The sequence below is a fragment of the Parasteatoda tepidariorum genome, chromosome 9, assembly GCF_043381705.1.
Source record: "Parasteatoda tepidariorum isolate YZ-2023 chromosome 9, CAS_Ptep_4.0, whole genome shotgun sequence".
NCBI lineage: Eukaryota > Metazoa > Arthropoda > Arachnida > Araneae > Theridiidae > Parasteatoda > Parasteatoda tepidariorum.
In genome coordinates this window covers 37,666,035-37,686,131 of record NC_092212.1, presented here as the reverse complement: position 1 = coordinate 37,686,131, position 20,097 = coordinate 37,666,035, and the positions used below count along the sequence as shown (strand labels likewise).

Below are 20,097 nucleotides of genomic sequence, written 5' to 3'. Positions count from 1 at the left end.
CCTTCGAAAGATTAGATTTTTTTCATAAATATGCATTATCTGTGAACATAGAAATAAAATATTACGGAAAATCCGTAAATGAGGACAAGTTATGCATTACAAGTTTTTTTTCAAAACTTGATTCAAAAAATTATTTTTTTTTCTTCTAGCTGTTTTCACAAAGGCAATTCTTGCTGGAAAATGAGCTCAAAATACGACGAAATCATGGCAACGAAGGCTTTTCTTCCATATCGAATGGGATATCTTACAGATTGGATGATTAAAAAAGCCAAAGCAGAATTAAATGAAACTGATCAAAATCGAGATCCCGCTCTCGAGGAATTCCGAAGTTTGATAGCCAGTAAGTATTATGTAGCTGCCAACATGTATGGTCGTTGGAAAAGTTTCCACGAAGTTGTAGAAAAATTATGATTTAAGTGAGAATTACGTAAAGCAGCCGTTCTCAAAAACAGGGCTCCCCAAAGGTCCGCCAAAAATATCCAAGAAGTCCCTAATTTTGCCCGCACTTCAATTTTGATAATATTTTTTTTTAATGGCGGGCACTTGGAACTATTGTCCATTGGCCACAGAAAGTGCCAGAACTGCTAACTCTCTTTTCGTTACCCAGAGGGCACTTGTGGCGAAGCCATGGCAGTGGAGCAGCGTCGCCCACGTCACACCACCACAACCCGTTTATAGGGCGGGTCACACTCACGCGTAAAGGAGAAGGGACATGGAACAGATAGAGAGAAAGAAACATCCATGCCTTGCCCGGGATTCAAACCCAGAACCTTTCTGATGCAAGGACAGTTCCCTGCCCCCTACACGGGCCGGTCGGCATTTTGATTATATTCAACGGCATGTATTAGACTTCTATATATGCAGGAAATTTCCAAATTTTTGTGGTTACTAAAAAAGTTTAATGAACCATTTTATACAAAAGAAATGTATTTCATAGTATATATTTTCTACCCCAGAGACTCTGTATACAAACTGTTTATATTTTTTTAATTTGTCTGTAATTTCACCATGAATGGGATATGGGTCTTCTGCGCCTCCCAGGTGCCCAGCTTTTGTTAAATAAAGTTTAAAAAAAGTATACATTATTTTCTAGCCACTTGCATATTTTAGCGAGATCGCCTACCAAAATCGGCACGAACTATCCTTAAGACCCAATATTTGGAGATATAGTTTAAGATTTGCTGGATTTACTTAAAAAAAACTTTGTTTATATTGTGTTCCTGCCTTTCTATAGTTTGTCTATAGTAAAAGCTCCCCACACCACAAAGTCTGAGGCAGTCTGCTGCTATGGAAGCAAGAATAGTGCATTTCAGGGTGGGTAGCTTCGATGATAGATTATATAGGAAGCATACCAGGTAGGAGACTTATTTAATCTGATGCAAGAACTTGAAGATTCGCATAGATATTTCTTTCTTTACTTGAAATGATGCTCTCTACCCAGTCGGTTGCTATTTTTTAAATACAAAGAAAAAATACTGAACATATTCTGACATTAAGGGTATTGCAGGTTTTTTGTGCTACTTTTTAATTTTATGTTAGTTTCTCATTATTTGTGCTATTTTTTATGAATGGTCATTGATTTATAAACTTATACATTTTTTTCAAAGCAGTTAATTTCTTTTATTAGTTTCGCGCTTAAACTTATTAACTTTAAGTTTAAAGGGTGATAAAAATTTTGCTCAAGACAGAAATATTTCATGTTATCTATGCAGGAGAAATTTTCAACGATTTAATCGATTCATTAGAATTTTTTTAAACTCTTTGTTCATGTTGATGTTGTATACTCTCATGTGTAGATATTTCAATCGATAATATTTAGTTTAAATAACTTATTTAGATAGATAATATAAATGTTAACAACTACATTTTCTCTCTCCTTTTTTTCCTTTAAAAAAATTTTCATTGGCTGGGAGAAGGTCATGTTCTTATTTTATGTGCAGTTTTTTTATCGCAAATAGTATGTAAAATAAATAAATAAAAATATTTAAATAAAATAAATAAATGAAAAATAAATAAATAGAATAAAATAAATTGGTAAAAAGTTGTAACGTGCTTCACTTCTCATTATTCATTTATTTTTTTATTCTTTTTTTTTCTGTAGCAGAAAGCAAGTTACCGCAACTAGGATGATGTCTAAAATTATCAACGATAATTTTTTATCAACACTCATCAAACCATCTGAAGTTATCTAAGTTTTTTTTTTTTAATCACGTTTCCTTATTTTTATTTCTATGCAGCCTGTATAGCTTTTCTCACCATTTATTAAAAAATGATTACTAAAATTTTCCTCAGTGAATCTTTTTGCCATTCAAATTTAATTCTTTCACGAAGAACTGAAATTAATATCCGAAGCGATGGCACTTTCTTCTCCCTTATTTAAAATTCATGGAAGATTTGCCGTATCGTACACTTGTCGAAATCAGCAATTCGGTCAGATTGCTTTTTCCAGGAGTGCACTATACCCCTTCTTTTCATGAACAGGAAACTTCTCTTTTTATATTTTTAAGTGTAAAGTTCGACACTCCAGTTGCCAGACATGCTTCTTGAGACGCTTGATGGAGAGGTAATTTAAGGACTTTTCCCTTAGAGTTATCAGTAACAAATTCAAACACATCGTGCACAATCTGTTTTTAGTGGTAATAGATACATATTTGAAGCTTAAAAAATAGGCATAACTCTCTTATCTTCCTGAAGATGTTTTATTTGGTCTGCCGTAAAATTGTCAGACTATGAATTTCGATGAACAAGGTTCGAGTAAGAGTCAGNGAAACTGAAAACTCTCATCAGAGTTTAAGGACTTTTCCCTTAGAGTTATCAGTAACAAATTCAAACACATCGTGCACAATTTTAAGTGCAAATTATTTTAAAGCTTTAGTGGTAATAGATACATATTTGAAGCTTAAAAAAATAGGCATAACTCTCTTATCTTCCTGAAGATGTTTTATTTGGCCTGCCGTAAAATTCTGTGTGAGACAGAACGCGCCCCATCGTATAAGGATGCAAAAGAATCCATATTAAAAAAAGAAATGTGGCTTAGCATTTACCCTTAAATACACAGATCAAGTATACTGCTTATTTCTATCAGATGTTTTCTTTACAATTTTGAATATGCAAGCACATGCTCTTTTGCGCAATACATGCTACGTCTCTTTAATCTAGATCAGTACTATTAAGTGTAAGATCCTACCACTTTCTCTCATAAAAGAATCTTTTCGATTGATATAAAATAAGACGTTCATAATTGCCCAAACCTAACCCTCTGGGTAAACCATCGACACAAAAATTGAGATAGCACATTTATTGTGATCTGATAATGAAACTTGCGCTTTTCTGTAACATTTAGATTGAATTTAATCACTACTACATATGAATAAATTAATTATAATTATATGCGTAAAAACCTTGAGTGAAGCTACTTTATCCTCAATAAATTGTTAGTAATTGTTTTACCTAAAATTAAATTTTATTTTCTAAGTTCAGTACTACTTGCAGAAATGCCCCGGGCTACTTAAAATGGAAAAAGTGGTGGAATTTTTTTTTTAGTTAGTTAATCTATTTAATTTTTAAATTCTAACTACCATCATGATTTGCATTGCTAATTATTTAGATTTAAAACTAAAACGTTCTTCACAGTTTTCAGTAGATAGCCCCCCCCCTCCTCATACTTCTACATGAATGAACAAGGGTGATTCTCACATCTGGCGTATACCACTCCTAGCTTTATACCTAATTGTACCCAACAAGATAGGCTACTATATATAAGCAACAGATTACTTAATATAGTTTTTAACTCAAATTTTTAAAAATTTAAATTTTCTACAAATTTTTGATTGTATTTGCACAATTTGATCAGTTTCTACTGAAAGCTCCACGCCGCCATCCATCTCAATCATGGGCTGCCAACTAGTGCGCTTTTTGCAAAATATTTTATTTAAAAACTAAAGCTTACAGAATTGTAGGTAATTTTTACAGCATTTCAAAAGCCTTACTTAGCCTAAGTTAAGACAAAGTGATTTTTGTATGAATCATTTACAAGTAGTGGTGTGAAAAATAACTTTAAGTCAAATTTATAAAAGAAAGATTCATATAGTAAAGCATAAATTTAGCTATCACTAGAAGAAATTTTTCCAAAAAGCATAGAAAGTTGGCAGACTCATTCGGCCAGACCCAGTACCTGCTCCCGCTACACCTGTGGAATCAGCTCCAACGGAACGAGAGGAAGTTGCCGAAGCCCCGGCGGCGGCGGACCCTCCTGTTTGAGCTTCAACATCAAAGAATTCCCCACCGAATAGGAAACTGAAAACTCTCATCAGAGGATTAAAAACTGATACCGATATTCCAGAATTGGAGAAATATCTTAAAGATTTTGAACTTTTCCCAGAAAAAATAGTTCAACTCAAGAGGGGAAACTGGCAGGAGCTCAGGCCCCTCCCACTTTTCCTCCTCATCCAATCGGATTCCCAAATGAGCAGAAACATCCTCAGCATCTGTTCTCGCTAGAGAGAGCAGTTCATATCGAGCGTTTCCGTTGGGGACGCTATCAAATTCAGTGCTACAGATTCCAAAAATATGGACGCATTCAGTGAAGCTGCACTGCAACCGATCCTGCCTGCCTGAAATGTGCCTGAGCTCATTACTCGTACCAGTGTACGAAGCCTAGATCAGACCCGGCGACCTGCGTCAACTGCAATGGTGAGCACCCAGCCTGTTTTACGGGCTGTAGTGCAAGACCCAGTAAATTGACAAAGGTAAAAAGACCTATCACAAGAAAGCTACAGATTCTGCCAGCCGTTTCTTACGGCTATTTACTGAGATGAAAGAACTCTTAAAAGGTTAAGAGCTTGTTAAGCTGCTTCGTTCCCTACTCCCAGAGACCCAGACCTAGACTTACATGATCGGCCAACCCGGAGCCAGCATCCAGGAAGCCACGCCCCTTCTCAATTCTTTGTCTTTTGTATGATCACAGCTTGTTGTGATCATACAAAAGACAAAGTTCTTTTTTGTTTCAAATTCTCCTGCATCCGAATCTGCATCATAGATCCAACCCACATCAATGAATCGGTTAATGCCGCTTCGTGGCAGCACACCGAGATTTGTGGAATTTCTTCCGTTCTACCTAAACCCTTCCACTGTTTTTTACCCTAAACAGTCTCAGTCGCCCCAGGGCCAATACAGATGAAGAATTGAGGTGCCCGCTGCCGCAGGCAGGAATTTCGCGCCAACACGTAAAGAGTCTAGTCGTCACGTTAAAATCAAATTGAATACTAAACTGAAAGAAATATGATAGGAAAAAATTACTAAATTTAATCTCAAAAGAGATTAAATTTAGTAATTTTTACTGTAACACAGATACAGTTCTGTACTGTAACACAGATACAGTACAGAATTAAGTACAATAGATTTTTGCTCTTTATTAATCACCACATTTTACGCTTTGAGCCTCTAGAGACATACCTTTATTTGTGAAAATCTTTACTAGAAAGAGAAGTTGGTACGATTAAATGCGTACCTGCCACTTTTAGCTATTTCCAGGAATGATTTTCCCAAAAAGTGTTGAAATTAAAATTGTAATATCCATTATAGAAAAAAAGGTTTTGGTATTTTGCAAGAGCTTGGGGAGAGATAGCATGCATGGCCCCGAGTCCCCAAGTCGCATTAAACGAGGTTTGCAACTCAATGCAATATGGCACATAGTCTACAGAATTTATTTATACTCCTTCTACAAAAATTCTGAATGAGGCTAAGCAAATTTTGTAACTGCATGCAATATGAGGCAACCAGTTTAGCAATCTACTTTATATGAAGCATTTAACACTTAACTCTTAAAACTTATTTAACTCTTATTTAACTCTTAAAATTTTTGTTAGTTCATCGAAGTAATTTTTCGTGATATAGATACAGGGTGTTTTTACATAATTTTCATTTTTTGTAACACAGATACAGTACAGAATTAAGTACAACAATTTTTTAAATTTTAGCAATAATCATGATTTATTTTGTTAATGTATTGCAGAAAAAACGGAATTAGACTGCTGGACAGATGATGCTTATTTATTGCAATATCTAAGATCAAGAAAATTTAATCTCGAAAATGCCATGGACCGTTTGCAAAATTTTTTCACTGTAAAAAAGAATTTTCCTGATGTGTATCCAGAAAACTTAGATCTTCATACATTAAAAAAAGTTTTTGATTCAGGTGTTTGTAGCTGTTTGCCATACAGGGATGACCATGGTAGCTTCGTTTTTGTTTTCAATATATGTAAGTAAACTTGTACTTAACTAACATTAATAAACTTATTGCCTAATTAATTTTGACCTTCTTTGCTAAAAAAAAGTTTTAATATTTGCTGTTATATTTATTATTTTTATATTTATTCTACTGACAAAGTTTCTTTTAAAGTATTATAAAACAATAATAATGGAAATGTAATAAATTTCAAGAAAGGTATGTAATTTTAAAAAATATAATTACGATTTTGGTCTTATAGGACCAGTTTCCTCGACATATTTTATTTTAAAAAATTTCATGTTATTATTTTATATTCACATCATGTTTTAGTGTATAATCTACACATAAATCCAAATAAAAAGATTTTTAAATTAAAAACTGCTACATTTTACAAATAACTACAAACTAAATTTGCAAATATTAAGACAGATTTTTCTAGTTTTTTAAAAGGTTTATCATGACGTATGTGCTTGCTTGCTTTATTTAAACAACTGGGTGCCTAGGCCACGCAGCGGCCCCTAACCCATCCATCTTAAAAATATTATTACAGTGAATATAACATTTTGATTTATGTAACAGTGTGGTAACATAAAAATAACCATGATTAGAAATTTGTACAACTTGATCGATGATTTACATAAATTGCCTTTAAAAAAGAAGTGAATACAGCCATGATAAGGTCGAAATACATGAGATACACGCTTTATCTGTGATATTACATAAATTACAGTTGAAATTTGAAATTGAGCATAAAAAATGATGATTACATATATACACATGATCGGGAAAATTATGAAGATTATAAATAATAATTATGAAAATTATAAATTATGAAGATTCTACATAAATTTTTCTAAGCCATAGTGGTGCCATCTAGTGTGATAAACATTCAAGAATATAAATATGCATAGTACTAGAGATATTATCAAAAGTTCGAAAAAGAGTTCAGGTTTAGTCAAAGTGGCTTTAATCTGGAGTGGACTCACGCATGATTGTTTGAAGTAGTTGTAGGACTTCTCTGTTTTTTAATAGTTCTTTTAATTCTTTGATGATTGAGACAAGTCTATGGGCTTGACCTGCCGTTGTTGGTGGAGTTACAGTTGGAGTTGCTCGAGAGCTCTTCCTGGGGGGACGGATGCTGCATCCCGTGAAGTTGGCGGTGTGTGCCTCACCACAGTTGCAGCATTTGGGTGGTGTAGTTTTGTCTTTATGGCACTAAAAGGAACGGTGGTCGGCGGCACATTTAAGACATCTTGGTTGAGATTTGCATGTTCGCTGTGTGTGGCCGAAATTCTGGCAGTTGTAACATTGGATTGGGCTATTCCCGCCACTGAATCTTTTAATTTTCACGAGAAGGTCACAAATATTGGTAACTGAGTAGATTTGCTGATTTTGGTCTGCTTTGATCAATATTGTGAGAAAAAGTGGGAGGAGCCGATAGGCCTCGCCAACTTTTCTCTTAAACTGTATGACTTTTTGTGTTATAATGCCTGTCTTGGCCAATTCAAGGGAGATATGTTCTGCATTGGTGCCAACTGGAAGTCCACGGACTAGAACTTTAATGTGCATGATTGGTAGATCTATTTCTGGAGTTGTGGGTGGAGCTGCAGTTGCATGGTAATCCTCCTTGGGTTGGGCTAAGTCAGGATCTACATTAGTTTCAGAAAGTTGCAAGGAAGTGGCGATATCTAGTAGTAATGGAGGGCTGCTATTTGTAGTCATGAAGGAATTTTCTTCAGATTTTTCAACGTTATTTTGCTTTTTCTTTTTCTTTTACCGCTTTTTTGGAGGGGCTCTGCATTATTTTTAGCTGTATTTTCTGTATCGGTTGTCATTTCGCTTTTCTGTTCTACATTTTGGCCTGCATCGTGAGTTTCCATAAGTTGAGTTTTGAGTTGCGAGCAATTCTGAAGCACTTTCGCTGTTGTTTCAATTTGTTCGTTGGTCAAATTTATCATTTCCATCCATTCTTCATATAACATTCGCTCACCTGGACTCATGCTTTCCACATTTACCGTTGGTTCTCGTGATGTCTTTTCGGTTTGCCGTTTTCTGCCACGTGGATGATTTTGATATGTAGCCATATTGCGTGATTTGATTTTGTTGTCGAATTCCTCGGGTTCCTCATCCGTCGTAGAGTCACTGAGGTTTTGACACCCGGTAGGCGTGCTTGTCTTTCCACCACGTCCGCAACGTCGAATACTCATTTTGCAGTACTTTAAAAATTGAATTGAATAAGCTTAAACTTAATTTTTGTACTTTACTTTAAACTACGAGCTTCAAACTTTGCCACGTCCAGGCATAGTTGCGAGAGAATCATTAAGAACTACTCACCAAAAGGATTAAACATCAATAACTCAAAATATCAAAAATTTTTCCTCCTCATTAACATCAAATGGGCGACATCAAAGGCAGAAACTTTTCACTGATCTCAAACTTTTCGCATGACTTCAATCGTCAATTTTATTTTCGAATCAAGCGATATGCATGACGTATGTGATAAAATTGGTGAATTATATAAGCCTACGAATTGCTTAGAAATAGTGGTGGATAAAAATCTACTAAATTGAATTTATTAAACTAAGGATCACATTCACAATTAATAAACTACCACTTGAAAATATTTATTCGCTGTCCGGAGCAAGCCTCCACACGGTTTTTATAGGTAGTCCGATCAGACCATTGTGAAGGATATCCACTTATATACCTGCCAACTTTTACGAATTTGGCGTAAAATTTTATTTTTATATTTAAAGTGGTAGTAAATATATACTTTTTCTTCTTTTATAAACTTAATTTTTAAATGATTTTGATCACCACTATACTTAAAAAAATTTAGCATATATATTGATATGTGTTGCTATCATGGTTGTCAGCTTAAGCTTTTTCAAATACACGTATTTTCTGGCTTAAAAATTAAATTTTAATTCCATTTTAATACCGCTGGAAAATATCAGAATGGAAAGGATTAAAAGTTGGCAGGTATGCACTTACCGAACGAGTCATTTAATACAGAATATAGTTAAAATAAGAAAGTGGTAGCAAATATATGACTGAAAATTTATTTTAATTATGGATATTATTGGTTTGCTTTATTCACTTGTCAACCACTACAAACTCAATTCTCAAATATATAAAATAGATTTCTCTTAATTACTTTTATAAAAGGTTTTGGGTTCATGCGCACAACTGGTTCACTTTTAAAACAGTCTGCGCGGACTACTTATAAAAGGCCGTGTGGAGGCTTCTTGGTGTAGGAGGTGATGTGATGGCTNCCAGATGAATGGGATAGGGGCCGCTTCGCGGCCCAGGTGCCCAATAAAATCAAAACACTAGGACTAGGACTTTTATAAAAGGTTTTGGGTTCATGCGCACAACTGGTTCACTTTTAAAACAGTCTGCGCGGACTACCTATAAAAGACCGGGTGGAGCCTTCTTGATGTAGGAGGTGATGAGCAAGTTGGCATCTCTGAGTATATAAATAAAACTACTTTTGTGTGCTCGATATTGCATTAATTTCTTCAAACCATTTTAGTAACGATAATGATATAAATAAATTAAAAATTTACTCGAATTATGTGTTTATAATAATTTTGGCTTCGCCAGTCACCAGTGACTACCGTGGCGCTTCAAACAAACTCAGTGCCGGTCACCGGTGACCCCCATAGCATTCAACGTGTTAAAGAAAGACATTTCGCTACTTCATTCAAGTACCAGCAACAGTGTTGAGAAAAAAGACATTGGAAAACCCCTTAGCTAATTTTATCCTCAGTTAATAAAAAATTATAAAATTATCCCAGAAGTAAAGTCTAAAAAGTGGTTAATGAATCAAAAGCTTATACAGAACTAATGATGTTAATATATTTTTATCCGATTTTTTTTATACTGCAGTCATCTAAAAACTGTGCTGCGTGGGTCATCTCTAAAAAACAGGTGGAAACTTTTGTAAACTGCCGGGAACTTTTTCAACTTTTTTTCTAAATTAAAGTGCGTAAAATTCTTCCAAAAATTCTCGTTGAACTTTAAATTTTAAAACAATTCTTCTATTTGGGAGCGAAATATTGGTAAAAACTGGCTGTAGACTTTCGAGGCTGTTTCACCAAGAAAATTAGAAGCTTCAGTTTGAGTGACCGATACCCTAGAACTAAAGCTAATTTTAAAATCTCTTGCTGAAAAGACTACATCAGCCTAAATTATTAAATTGAAAAGCTTTTTAACCAGTTCAGCCAACGCCTCCTGTAACTGAAAGCCTCCACACGGTTTTTTATAGGTAGTCCGATCAGACCACTATGAAGGTAAACCAGTTCACGAAAGAGCCATTTAATAGAAAATCTAATCGAGAGAAGAAAGCGGTAGAAAATATATGTCTAAAAATTTTTTTAATTTATGAATATCATTTGTTTGTCGATTTACTTGTCACAATCGCTAAAGTTTCTATTCTCAAATGTATATGATAAATTTCTCTCAATTACTTTTAAAATAAATTTTAGATTGAAGCACACAACTGGTTTATTTTATAAATAGTCTGCGCAGACTACTTATAAGAAACCGTGTAATGGCTTTCTGATGTAGGAGGTGATAGTTCAGTACGGAATTTAATTTTTAAAATACCCCGTTCGGTGCAGATTTAAAATCAAACAATCACGTGTAAACACGACAAATGGTTCCATTATAAATTTTACAAAGGACTTACGGCCAATATTTTTTAAACATTTTGGGCATATTTACTGGACTATTCTTTTTTTTTCTCGCCCAACATAAAGTAAATAGTGATTAAATACTGATATAAATAGTGGTATAGCAGTAAATACTGAGTAATCTATGCATAATAATAAAGTATTTAGCATTTTAGTTTTTTTTTTCTAAAGCGTTGTAGTAATATATATAATAGGAATCTAATTGTTTTTGAAGAAAGGATCACACTTACCTAGGATCTCTTTGGTTTTTCTATTCTTTATTTCAACAGTTTTTATTAAATGTAATTAGTTATTTTCAGAAAGTTTCAGTTTGCAGGTAAGCACTTAGATTTTAATTTTGAAGTTTCATGATTTGCTTTCATAGTAATTGTTGTTCTAAAGTATTCGTTGACTTCTTAAAAACCCGATTACTGACATGGCAGAACCGCCTTCCAAAAAACTTTGTATTTTGTCAAAGAAAAAGATATTAAGAGATTCTCAAAGAAGAAGAAGGGCCCAAGAAACGTCTGTGGAACGTCAAAGAAGGATCGAACATGACCGAATTTCGACAAGCAATTCTAGAGCCCAAGAAGTATCAGAGAAACGTCAAAGAAGATTAGAAGAGGATCGTGTTTAATTTTCAGCTATTGGCCAATGATGATTTCGAAAGCAACTTTTATATGCTTTTACAATTTCTGAGGGCTTTTTTTTTAAAAAAAAAAAAAAGAAAAAAGAAAACAAGTCTCCACCTGATAGTTATATTATAGGTTAGGTTACCATAGGCCTTAGGTTACCATAGCAAAGTTACATCTTCAAACATCCTCAAGAGCTATAGCACATCTGCAATAGAACTGGATATGAAGACAAAATTGCAGGACAGGAACACTTTAATTGTCCACTAATCTTCAGATTTCCTGCTATGTTTTAAAAAACTTTATTTGTGAAAACCTTTAGCGTGGCGGACAGCTGGCCGCCTTAGGCGGCTAGTAGTAAATAGTGATAGTTGCTTGACTTGTTATAAAGTTCCATGTTCTTTGTATATTTTGTATGCATTTATTCGTTTATTTAATTATAGCCAAATGGGATCCAGATATTTTATCTTTTCAAGTTATCGTTTCTGCAATGACTGGGACAGTTTTGTGTTGCGTAGAAGATCTAGCAACTCAGGTGTGTGGTGTCCAAATTCTGGTAGATATGCAAGGTTTGTACATGAAACAAATACGTCAAATCACGCCCAGATATATTCAATTAATTTCTCATGCTCTCAGAGTAAGTAATGCTTAGTTTCTTCAATTTCATTTGTTTTTTTTTTAATTTCATTCGTTTTTTTAACTTGAAGAATTAAGGAAAAATAATTTTTTTCTTGCATGAAACTGGTGCGTTAAATTACACCACATTATCTTACTTACCACTATATTCAATCTATTTATGCTCGGTCCCAAAAAGAGATCTTTAGGTAAAAGACACTTACTCGAAAAAAGTGGTAATACATATTTGTTTATACCACGAAATATTTCTTTTTGTTACCGACCTCTTTTTGCTCTTTTTGTTACCGGAAAGAAAAGGACCTAACTGCTACTACTGTAGACACGAACTATCAAAATCATCAATTGAGTATGAAAGTAAATAAAATAATAGAAATAAAGCAATTTTCAGGTTTCAGTGTAGTTTATATTTAAATGAAAAATGTATGATGATCCAGTATGAAAAATGTATGATGATCCAGTATGATGAATGTATGATGATCCAGTATGAAAAATGTATGATGATCCAGTATGATGAAAAATGTATGATGATCCAGTATGAAAAATGTATGATGATCCAGTATGAAAAATGTATGATGATCCACGTACGTTGATGTATGTATCATCATCCACGTTATGAAATGTACGTTCATAATGGGAACTCTTCGGGGGCTGGGAGGGGCTCGCCATCGCCACATAAAAATCTAATTACTTTAAATAATACATAGCTCCCCTTTTATTTTATTTTTAAAAATTATTTTTATTTATTCCTTTTTTATATAACGTTTCTAAAAAATAACGGATAAACACCTGACAATTAAAAAAAAAAGAATGGAAAGGCATATGTCTTCAGAACTAGGTTGGGGTTCACCCAACGTTGCCACTAGGTCTCGAATCAGAAATGAAAGAATCTTCTCATCGACCAGAGACAAACCATCAACAAAAATAACAAAATTACGCAATAGTATAATTACGTCAAATAGAGAACAAATGGAAACAACCACACCTTTGAGAGCAATAAGATGGACATCATCAACGCAATCCTGCCAAACAGAGGCTCAAATTCTGGAAGAATTTGAAGAGAACGAAGAAGACTCAACAGAAACTCCGCAAGAAACAGCCCAGCAGGAAACAGCAGAGATAAAATCACCAGCACCATCTGAATATGAATTATCCCATATTGAAAAACTGTTCGACACTCTGGAAATCAACATAAACAACCAACATGGTCGCGAAAAGAAAATGTACAGTCTCCCATCAGCACAGAGAAAAGCTTGCCACGAAGCTCTTCGGCAGTTAAAGCAAATTATGGACAACTCAAATGTTCAATCATTCTGCCGTCCGAATATCATTCTCAACTCTATAGACGACAGCTTGAAAGTCATATCAAACAAATTAGATCATATTAATCATGCCAATCCTGGTAACAGTGATAATGTTCAACCACTACTTCCTCCAAAGCCTATCATCCCAGCGCTTTTTTTTTCTTTCCTCCAAGAATTGAGCATGTACCATGTCAAGAAGATCTTCAAAAACAGCCATCTTGTGGAATTGAAATTCCATAATGATCATCAAAAAGACATAGCTCTCCAAACTATACATGAGACTGGTTTACCGTATGTTGAAAAGGAAAGGCGGTTACTCTCTCTGATAATCCTTAACGCACCGTTAGATTACAACGTAGACGAGATCCTAGAACTTTTAAAGGAAAACGGTACTTACAACAACAATATAGACATCATTCAATTCATAAAAACCTTGCCGCACAAACATCAACAAAATAAACAACACGTCATAGTAAGAGCCTCGCATCGTATCGCAATTCAACTTCTCAAACTTCACTATTTCTTCACAGGACTAAATAAATGTCTCATAAAGAAACGAATAGTACTTCAATGATGTCGTAACTGCCAATCACTAGGACATCATCAAAGCCAATGCCAACAAGTATTTCCTACCTGTGCTAAATGTGGAATAAACGGTCACATGGAAGAAAACTGCGACTCAGCCGAGGACTTATGCATAAACTGCTCGGACTCGAATAAACACTCCGATTCCCGACATGACTGTACCCATAAAGCCTCCCACTCTACTTGTCCCAGTTACCTATCAGAACTTCAACGTCTTAAAGCCAACTATAACTTCAATTTTAACTCTTAGGCGAAATTTATCTTTTTTCATGTTTATTTATTTATTTTCCATTCAATACGTAACCATTTTACAGATTTTCTACTTTAGTCACTTTTACGGCCTTTAAGTTTATTTTGTTTTTCTTTTTATACTTCTTTCTTTATTTTTTTATTATGTGTTATTAACTTATATTATATTTAATCTTTGTATTTTTAAACATTGTGACTTTGTAAATATCTAAATTGTCAATAAATTCTTGCTGACTGGGCTCGTTCCTTGGCTAGTGTGGAGCCGTACCAGTAGCCAAGCTTTGGGCTACATGGTAAAGGGTCTATAATGACCTATGCACATGTCCAAAGCTTGAAGAAAAGAAAAAAAGAAAGTCCCCTTGCCATCAGGCTAACCGTGGGAGGTTATCGTGGTCTATCTCTCCGTGTAACGTAAATGCGGGTTAGTTCCATCAAAAAAAGTCCTCCACGAAGGCAAAATTTCTCCCGATACCTGATCCAGGAGTTCCCTTGTCTTTTGAATTGGGTTCAAAATTATAAGGCTTACCTGATCCAGGAGTTCCCTTGTCTTTTGAATTGGGTTCAAAATTATAAGGCTACGGAGTTGAACATTTGTAGTCGTAAGCCCAAAAATTGGGTCGGCTGTTCAACGACGGTTATAAAGTAAAATAAAACCAGTAGACATTATGTCAATGGAACTACTGGCTACGCAGTGACTATTGGCTTTTTGAACTGTACCAAATTCCATTGATGTTTTTCGTGTGAATGTGAAAAGAGCCGTCTGTCGGTCAGATCGTTAACTATTTAGATGCAGATTATTTCTTCCCTTGGTTTGTGTAACGTAAGTATAACAGGACGATCAATTTTCTACGCTTTTGGAGAAAATTTCGTCTAGAGGTCACTAAGTTTTTGATCATTTGTTTTATAAAATTTGTTGCAGTTGTAGTTCATTTACGTCCCACTAGAGCCGCACAATGGGCTATTGGCGACGGTCTGGGAAACATCCCTGAGGAGGATCCGAAGGCATGCCATCACAATTTTGATCCTCTGCAGAGAGGATGGCACCCCCGCTTCGGTAGCCCGACGACCCGAGCCAAAGTCGAGCACTTTACGGTAGAACAGTTTAACGAGGACCAATACCGCACACCCTTGGTCCCTACGCAGACTGATCATTTTATAAAATTGATTTAAAGTCATTTTCCACACCCTACTTGTGAATGATNTGCACGCAAAGTCGAGCACTTTACGGTAGAACAGTTTAACGAGGACCAATACCGCACACCCTCGGTCCCTACGCAGACTGATCGTTTTATAAATTTTATTTAAAGTCATTTTCCACACCCTACTTGTGAATGATTCAAAAGTGCATATCAAACGTCACTTTTGAACTGTAGACCAGATTTTCTATTAAACAAAGAAAACGTCGTTCAGGGGATGTGATTCTCTTTATTGACAATTTCAGTAATATTTATAGGATTATTCAGGTCCCACAATTCAAGAGTAATCTCGCCAAACATATCAATGCATAATAAACTTCATGAAAAAAGAATTCTAAAAATTATCAAACAGCAGTTGTCGCCATAGCAACGCGTGCAATGACGACGCATGCGCACTGGTTTACTGTTACTCTTGAAGAACTTTATTTCAGCTAACTCGTTTTAAAGCTTTTAAAATTATATATATTTATAATTATATATATNATTTTATATATATATACAGGGTGTCTCAGTTAAACGTTTCAGAACTCCTAAGAGGGGTAGGGGGCATCCTGACGACTCGAAATCATATAGCAATGCGTGGTCGGAAATGCTTTCCTGAAACGGTGATGTACACGGAAGCACCATAAAGAAAAGAGACCCGTAAGTGAAAATTCGTTTTAATAATACATTGAAAAAATTATATGGCCTCCTCGGTCACCCGACCTATCATGTCTTGATTTTTATTTCTGGGGTCATATGAAAACACTGGTTTATGGCACCCCTGTTGACAATGCTGAGGAGCTGGTTGCAAGAAACGCAGTAACTGCCGGCGTGATATGCCTGGAGTATTGCAGAATGTCCATGCGCCGGAGATGTGAGGTGTACATTGTAGCCGGTGGCAGAAACTTCGAAAACTTACTTTGATCCATGTACCATATAATTTTTTCAATGCATTATTAAAACGATTTGATTTTTCACTTACGGTCTCTTTTCTTTATGGTGCTTCTGTGTATATCACCGTTTCAGGAAAGCATTTCCGACCCCGCATTGCTTATGATTTCGAGTCGTCAGGATGCCCCCTACCCCTCTTAGGAGTTCTGAAACGCTTAACTGAGACACCCTGTATGTATATATAAACTCTTTGTATGAAGAATATTGTACTAATTATTTTATTTTTATTTAGAATACTCTACCACTAATATTTAAAGGCATCCACATAGTCAATGAATCATTTCTTTTCGGTCCCATCTACAGTGTCCTAAAGATATTTCTGTCTGAAAAGATTAAAAAAAGGGTAAAGTATTTTAACCTGACCTGTATAATGAATGACTTAAAAGTTGTAGCCATGTAGGTTTAAAGGTTACACAATGTGTTGTTGTTTCTAATCCCCAATAGGTTCATCCTAATTAGACCAATTCCATAAGTCCAAAAATGTCCAGAAAGTCTAAAAACAGATGAGGTTTTGAAAAAACCTCGTCGATCTTAAAATCGATACAGTTTAGAATATGCTCGGGCGAAGCCTGAGCAGTCCTACATTTAGTGCAAAGTTCAAAAGTCTTTTGCCCCTGAACATACGAGAGACACCTCAAGTGACCACTTGCAAAGCGAGATAAACAAGTCTGCTGGCTTCTAGGTCCCTCAAAAAGCAAGGCACTTCCAGGTCGTTTTCTGAAATACCAATCATGCGGAGGAGGAACCCTCCAGAGGTCCATAAACGTTTTTTTGCACTCTGCAAAGACCTCATTGAAAGTGGAATGTAAATCTGGCTGCAAAGGTTCCAAAGAAGCATCTTTAGCCAGTGAGTCCGCCATCTCGTTACCTTTGATTCCAACGTGTGATGGAATCTATTGGAAGTGTACCCCAAAGTCCGCCGAGAGCCTGAAGAGCATACCTGTCTGCAACATTCATCCAGTTGCTAAGGTGTAGGATTGAAGATTTGCTATCCGTCAGTATTCATATATGCTTAAAGTCAGGCTCAGCAATATTCTCAACACAATTTTGGGTGCGAAGACTATATAAAATTACTTAAATTATTTAACATGCTCTAATAAATCAAAATATCTTTTTTTCAACTAAAGGGTAATGAAAAGTATCACAATTATCCTGTTATTTTTTATTTAAAATAAGACGCTGCGGCCTCTATTGATATAAATACTTTATGCCTATTGCTTAAGAAATTTAGTATCTGAAGAACCTAGCCCTACAGGCTATCTGCTCTTTCATCTAAGACGTGCAAACGAAGGGGCGGAGTTGGGATAATTATTTGCGTAGAGAATATAAAGATATGGAAGATCACAACAGCACTGTAATTGTCCTGGTGGTACGAGTGTTCGCTACTAAGTACAATAAGTAATATTTCTCCCGGTTTTCTGTTTATTTTTATATTTAAAGTGGTAGCAAAATTCTAGATATAAAATCCTTGATTTAAAATGATTTTGAGTAAAAATTATTTAAACATGTATATTGTAGGGTTGAGTTTCATGATTTTAATTCCAAATGCTATCAGACTTTTAAAAAATTTCTTCTCACTATTATTAAGGTAATTATGATTTTACTATCATTACAAAGATGCCAACTTCCTCCGGACAGCAAATATATATTTTAAAGTGGTAGTTTATCAATTGTGATTCTTGGTTTAATAAATACAATTTAGTAGATTTTTATCCATTACTATTTCTAAATAATTCATAGGCTTATATAATTCACCACTTTATAGTAGTTATGTCATGCGTAATGTACAGGTAAGAACGCATAGGTTTATATCTATGCATAAACTTTAGTCCGCCCCTTTGAAAGTAACACTTAAGACAAAAAACGTATGACCTTAACTTAACGCGTAATGAACGGGAATGTATTATTCACTTCTTCCTACTCGAAGATTGGGGACACTTATTAATCACGCGAATGAATTTTGATAATTCACTCGAGTGATTACTAAGTGTCTCTTTCGCGTGATTACTAAGTGTTTTAAAAAATTTAAAAATTCCTGATTATTATAGTATTATTAAATTGCATAAAAGCTGTAGCTTCAGAGAAACCGATTGCCGATTTGAAATCAGCCATGTAAAAGTATAAGATTTGTTAAAAATCTCATTCCACAGAAAACAAAAGCAAACTTGTTCCCCCTGGTGTTATTCAATAATTTGTGGGTATATAGCGCTATATATTTCTTGAAAATGACAAGCCAAGGCAAATCGAGTTAAATCGATAGTATCAGTTCCTCAAATTATATCGATTTAAATATTTTATATTGAGAATTTGTGTCCAAGTATAGACTATATATACTTATATACTTATGTAAGACTATAAGTATATAAGTATCACAAATCTAAAGAACTGCCCAGGAAACTTCTCAATATAAATTAATTGCTGTTGCTTTAGGTTACCACTATAATGCATCTATCTCTTCCAACTATTATGGAATTACAGTAGTTTTAGAAAATATTTTTTAGTAGTAGCAAAGGAAATGTATTAACCCTTTACAGTCTGGAAGTATTTCAAATTTATTTCCACCAGATATGGTTAAAATAATTCATATTAATTAAAATAAAATAATTAGTTATATTATTATTGCAAATGTGACAACCATAAGTATGATAAAAATAATAAAATGATTTTTTGGCATTGGACCTACACTGTAAAATGGTGCTAACCACTGTAAAAAAAAAATTAGTTAGTTATCTGAGTTATCTCGACCCCGAAAATGGTTGCAAGCATTTTTGGTGTCGAGGTAAATCAATACCACACCAACACCTAAATGATGTTATTTATTTCTTTTTAGTTCCACTTCCACGGAAGCGATACAAAGCACTTACAAAAATACCTTCCAAAAGATATTTTGCCAGCCGAGTATGATGGTGATAATATTCATTACAGTACCCAAGATTGGTGCCAAAGAGAAATGGAGTTGTACTATGAAAGATACGCTCAATTGCATCATAAGGGATACTGCTAATTGCACAACTGCTGTTGATGCAAATTATTGGTGCATAAGCCAATTTTCAAAAACTATTATTTCACGTGTTGATATTGTGATATCATAATAATTTATATCATAGCCATCGTCAAGCTTTATATTGAGCAATAAAAGAAGAGCTATTGAGTTATAAAACTATCACAGTATCATGTAAATATTACTCAGTAAAAAACAGTCTTACTTCAATTATTTTTATTATGAAAAGCGTGACAAAGATCTGTGAATTTATTTCTATTCATATCTTTGATCAGTGTTAATCTGTGAAAACTAAACACAACAATAAGCAAAGACGAACTGTTAACTTTGGTACAAAGATCATTAAATGTTTGTATAACTTGCACAGCACATATTATTGAATATCTGTATTATCTGAAACATATTTACTTCACTTTCTAATTTTATGAAACCCGTAGGCATAGAGTGAGGGCGGCTCTCTTTTTGTTCTCAGAAAACTGTTTATTTAATTTATATACATATTTGCATATTTATTTTTTATATGTATGTACCTACATAAATGTGTATATAAAATATAAAATAGACGAATAGTTCTCTAAAAGCAAACATTTTGTCCCCCTCACGCTACGAATGAACCGAATCAAAGTGATTCTGTTCGCCTATAAGCTTACAAAGACATA

At 34.6% G+C, this 20,097-nt stretch overlaps 1 protein-coding gene across 1 annotated transcript; it reads left to right on the top strand.

Annotated features, from left to right (window-relative positions):
* On the top strand, positions 1–19,800 carry LOC107455358 (alpha-tocopherol transfer protein-like). Its single transcript, XM_043051782.2, has 5 exons — positions 1–340; positions 6,014–6,259; positions 11,981–12,174; positions 16,670–16,780; positions 19,268–19,800. The coding sequence occupies exons 1-5, from the start codon at positions 79–81 to the stop codon at positions 19,439–19,441; spliced, it is 987 nt and encodes a 328-aa protein (XP_042907716.2). The 5' UTR covers positions 1–78; the 3' UTR covers positions 19,442–19,800.
* The last annotated feature ends 297 nt before the right edge of the window (positions 19,801–20,097 follow it).

Excerpts from the sequence above, each read along its gene's own strand:
- LOC107455358 (XM_043051782.2), top strand. The coding sequence starts at position 79 with ATGAGGACAAGTTATGCATTACAAGTTTTTTTTCAAAACTTGATTCAA. Across the intron at positions 341-6,013 it reads ATTCCGAAGTTTGATAGCCA|AAAAAACGGAATTAGACTGC; the intron begins GTAAGTATTATG and ends AATGTATTGCAG. Across the intron at positions 6,260-11,980 it reads CGTTTTTGTTTTCAATATAT|CCAAATGGGATCCAGATATT; the intron begins GTAAGTAAACTT and ends ATTTAATTATAG.